Source organism: Limulus polyphemus, unplaced genomic scaffold (genome assembly GCF_000517525.1).
Source record: "Limulus polyphemus unplaced genomic scaffold, Limulus_polyphemus-2.1.2 Scaffold11, whole genome shotgun sequence".
NCBI classification, from domain to species: Eukaryota; Metazoa; Arthropoda; class Merostomata; order Xiphosura; family Limulidae; genus Limulus; species Limulus polyphemus.
Window position 1 is genome coordinate 838,750 of NW_013665621.1, and position 5,339 is coordinate 844,088.

At 31.4% G+C, this 5,339-nt stretch overlaps 1 protein-coding gene across 1 annotated transcript in view; it reads left to right on the forward strand.

The window, feature by feature from the left end:
• Positions 1 to 3,111, forward strand: part of LOC106478520 (sodium- and chloride-dependent GABA transporter 1-like) — a 65,728-nt gene extending 62,617 nt beyond the window's left edge. The window contains exons 13-14 of the mRNA XM_022382419.1: positions 793 to 960; positions 1,630 to 3,111. Coding sequence (XP_022238127.1) covers positions 793 to 960; positions 1,630 to 1,728 — 267 coding nt within the window. The 3' untranslated portion in view covers positions 1,729 to 3,111. The remainder of the gene's footprint in view (positions 1 to 792; positions 961 to 1,629) is intronic.
• The last annotated feature ends 2,228 nt before the right edge of the window (positions 3,112 to 5,339 follow it).

Genomic DNA, 5,339 nt, shown 5'->3' on the forward strand with positions numbered 1-5,339 from the left:
TCCTCAACTTTAGAGAATAGGCGGGAGTTTTGCAATACATATTTAACGGTATACGTTATGTACATTTCTAAATATAAATTTAATTTAAACAAACATCTATATTATAACAAATATAGAATAATAAATCCGTCGCAATAACTTATTGTTTCGATTTATTTATTAGAATCCTTTCACACTACTTTTCACCTAGCGTCTTACCTTGATGCTCTCACGACGCTCTTTTTACTTTTGCCCTGTTTCCTCTGTATGTCCTCACTGTTCCTAGACATACTTTTATTCGCATTCTTTCATTTACTTTTATAAGATGTCATACTTAGAATTCGCATCAGGAATCTATCATATCCATCTAGTTTTTGTTTCAAGGCTTTAATCCCAACTTTCGTCATTATACAGTACTACTGGTGCTACAATGAAACGGTTTAACAATGTTTGGTCATTGTTATGAGCAACAAATACCAAAAACTAAGGCCCTGTGTTATTTTAAGTTTGATCAAAACTATTATTGGTCTCACAATATGAAATAATATTTTTAATTGTAAAATTATATGAGGAATAATAAAATAGGTAAATCACATAAAAAACAATAAAACCTTGGCGCTTTCGATAGCTCCACTTTTCGACAGTGCTAGGATTTTATCGTTTTTTTATGCGATTTAAATCTACATCATCAGTTTCTGATAGACTTTAAAAGTTCACAAGAAACATAGTTCTACATATACTATAATTCACTAGATGTCAATAAAGCACGAGAAATACTTAAAGTAAGAGATATATTTTTTCGTATATAAACAGGGAGTGTTCCTGTTCAGTTTAGTGCAGTATAAGCCTTTGGATTATATCGGCTACGTTTATCCCTGGTGGGGCCAGCTTATTGGTTGGATGTTAGCTTTGTCTTCAATGCTCTGTATTCCAGGTTATGCAAGTTTCAAGTTCATCGTAACCCCAGGAACTTTCAAGGAAGTAAGCATTTTGCCTGTTATTCGGGGTCTAATATCACCCCATTCTTTAACTAGAAATTATCTAGCTATTATTATAGCAAGCGGCAAAAACTAGTTGATTCAAGTGGATCTAATTTCACTTCATTCTTTAACTAGAAATTATCTGACTCAAATGTTTGGAAACCCCAAAAATTAGTTAATTTAAGTGGCTCAATTTCATTCATTCTTTAACTAGAAATATCTGATCAAAATGTTTTCAAACCCCAAAAATCAGTTAATTTAAGTGGCTCTAATTTTACTTTATTATTTAACTAGAAATATCTGACCGAAATGTTTTCAAACCCCCAAAATTAGTTAATTTAAGTGGCTCAATTTCATTCATTCTTTAACTAGAAATTATCTGACTCAAATGTTTGGAAACCCCAAAAATACCCCTATTAAGTCAAAATTGTTTCCTCCGTTTGATTGCGTTGTATCTGTACTGGTGATAGTTTCAACGAGTAGGGTGTTTCTACGTCACCAGTGAAATATCATTAATCTTACAAAAATTTAGACAGTTATCTGAACAAAACATTTGTTTTTATTTTACTATAATCAATAGCAGTGTTTAATGCTTGCCTCTTTATAACATATAAACTACCTATAGCTTCCTGTACTATGTTCTAATATAATCTCATCTATATCCATCTAGCGGTGTAAGAAACTATTCCGGCCTGACATTGATATCCAGTCTGAAATCAGAGAAAGAAAGTTACGAGAAGAGAGCATGACTCTAACAACGGCAGTCTGAGATGTTTTTAGAAAGAAGAATTAAAGCCTTGGCTAAAATAAAAAAAACACAACATGCTCTGTAGCGTAGAGATCAACTTTCAGACTACTGTAATGAAATTTAAGGTTTGGTGCCAAAATGTTAGGAAATTAGGCGGTGAAAGTGTTTTTGGCCAGTAGATGGCGCTAAAGTATTCATAGGTAGAGGACATAAATGTTGTTTTTTTATCGTCAGAATATTTACTTAATCAAATACTTTTTAGATGGGATATCTTAATAAATTTGTACTATTTACGTAGAATACATTTTGCACATTGCTTTATATATGTGTCTTAATATACACTTATAAGAGAAATAGTTATAACTATTATGGTGTGATTTCAGAGTAATCAAAACATGATCCATTCGTTATTCAGACTTTAATACTTGAACAGCTTTTAATGTTTCCTCGGTATTTTAAAACAAAAGCGTAGTAAGCAATGGACTTCGACTATAGCATATAATCTGCAGTTCATTTCATCTATTGTTCACACTTATTGACCAATGGAAAGTAAAATGTTACACAAACTCTTGTTCTATGATCGTGTTGAAAAAAACAGTCATTTTATTAGAGAGTGAAAACGTGGGTTGAGCAGTCTTCCTATAATCTACTTATTGTCTTACGATTTTTATACTTATTGGTGTAAAATCGGAGTGACATGTCCAGCAAATCGATATGACTTCGAAGTGTTCTTCTAGAGTAGGTCTCATTATCTTGATATTCAAAATGTAGATTTATATCTTCAGAATAACATAGAACTTGTGCGATAGAGACATAAGTGTTTTTGATTAGAAAAAATCGTCGTTTTCATCGTTTAAAAATTTATAGATATGCGCTTTGATTGTCTTTCAATCTCATACTTTAGATGGATGAATGTTAAGCTGAAATATTTAATTTAAGTCTAGTTTGATATAGACTATTTTTTGGATATGTCATTTTAAACGAACTGTATTTTTCGAAAATTCAAATTGGACCAGAATGAAACAGAAAGGATATTGAATTTTTAGCTAAAATATCACTTTTTTTTAAAGGAAATTAAGCGAATATTTAAACATTTTACGAAGCAGATATATCAAAAGAAGTCGGTGTTCTTAAAATTAATTAAGGAACTTAACGGAAAGGTATTTACACAAATTTTGAAACATGAGTACGAATTTATTTAATTTCTTTTCTATACAATCCATACCAAAACATGTGAAAATAGAATACATATTTAGACTTTCCTAACAAAATAATCAACAAACAATATTCAATCACAATATGTTTATATTGCATATTCGACTCGAATCAAAATTTAAAGACAAAAGTTATTTTCCCTCATAAATACAAAATGTGTTGCCTAAATAGCAATGTCAATGAAGAAGAAAAAGATCGTTTATTAATTTATCTTCTTAGAAGATCACAGCTATTCATAAAAATATTTAATAATGGAATACGTTTATTCACTTAATTTACGTTTCTTTGGGTGTATTTTCAAATTAGCACTTTTGTTGGTTTTATTGTGGTATTTCAATATATTTAGCCTCCCAGTGGAACAACGGTATGTCTGCGTACTTACAACGCTAGAAATCGGGTTTCGATACCCGTGGTGGGCAGAGCACAGATAGCTCATTGTGTAGCTTTGTGCTTAATAACAAACAAACTTATTATTGAAATTTGCAATTAGTAGTATAAAGTTCAATGTACGAGTCAGAAAAGTCAAATAAAAGATTTAACTACAAATATATTATAAACGTGTTTTCTAGCACACTGGTATGATATTTTATTTCCTAAGTTTACGAAGTAGAGTGATTTTTGAAATACATTTAACTTACAACTTTTAACCTTGTCACTAGATTTAATGTGAAATGACGAACGCGATAGTCAGGAGAAAATACTTGTAGGGTCTATGTTAGTTCAACTTATATATAACATAGACATTTTGGAGCTTTATTGTTCGTCGTTGTGTATATAAATACTTATGGTACTTAAAAATTGTTAGCAAGGTGTATGTATTTTTAGCACGTAGCAGTAATTGGTGTGCTGGTAAAAATGTTATTTGATCGTTAATTTTTTTTACGAAATACTCTGTTATAATGCGTTAATGTTCGTTGTAAAACATTTTGTAATAAATACGAACATTGCGTTGTTAAGATTACTGTCTGCGAAGCATATTTCGAACTGGGACTGCTTCTCGTTTTTACTCCTTTAGTCTTCCATAAAATTACTGTCGTTAACATATCACTGAACTTTATACAAGTATTGACATTGTTCATGTAGGTTATTTATCTACTGAGATTTTGTACGTTTTGAAAAACTCAAACAAACAAACTAAACTAAAATTTGAATAAAGACACATTCACTTTATATAAATCAATATTAAATAAAGTTGTAAATGTAGTAGATTATAAGCCACCTTCAGCATCCGTTATAGAAACGCTAAGCCTTTTTTTTCGGATTTAAATTTGGTATTTAAGATTTTGAATAACGAAGTTTATTACCATTTAAAGCAATTATTATATTATTGTATATTTTTAAGAGAAACTATAATGTTATAAGATTATTGTTGTATATTTTGATATTTAATTTCAATACATTTACAATATCTTTTCCATATCATTTCAATACATAGTGAGTTGGAAAATATATATATATTAAAAATGCTACTCAACAGTGTATTGATTTTAATGTATGAGAATACAACTTTGCAATAGCACAATTGGTTTACAACCTTTTACCCTGTTTAATTATAATGGCTTCATGGTCGTATTATTGTATTATTGTAAGTATATTTGTTGTAGTCACGATTACCATCTTTGATATTTTGTGACAGTAAATTGTTCTGGTTCTCTTTTCTTGTGGCGTGTTATTCTTTTATTAATATTTGTTTGTTTTGAATTTCGCGCAAAGCTACACGAGGGCTATCTGCGCTAGCCGTCCCTAATTTAGCACTGTAAGACTAGAGGGAAGGCAGCTAGTCATCACCACCCAACTCTTGGGCTACTCTTTTACCAACGAATAGTGGGATTGACCATCACATTATATCGCCCCCACGGCTGAGAGAGCGAGCATGTTTGGTGTGGCGGGGATTCGAACCAGCGACCCTCAGATTGCGAGTCGAGCGCCCTAACCGCCGGGCCTCACTTAATATTTAGTCTCGCCAATAAATCTCCACTAAACTCGCGAGGCGTTTTTGTTTTTAATATTTTACGTTTTAGGACACAAATGCTTATAAATATTGTGAATCATAAACTTTAAACATCCAGTGTTTGGCAGGATTGATTATCGCTAGGTGGATAAACTTTAAACATCCAGTGTTTGGCAGGATTGATTATTGCTAGGTGTAACTATGTATTATTATATTTTGAGTGACTATAAACGATAACATAATGTTTTTATCATCCAGAATCGTTCGTCAAACAAACTATATTCATAATCATCCCTGGTGAGTCAGCTGTAAGTTCTCATAGTTACAATGCTAAAATCTTGGGTTCGATTCCCCTCGGTGGACAGAACGCACATAACCCATTGTGTAGCTTTACGCTTAAACAACATCAACAATATATTCATAAACAGGAAATTTACTTTCCAGCGATAACATGAAAACTGCTTAA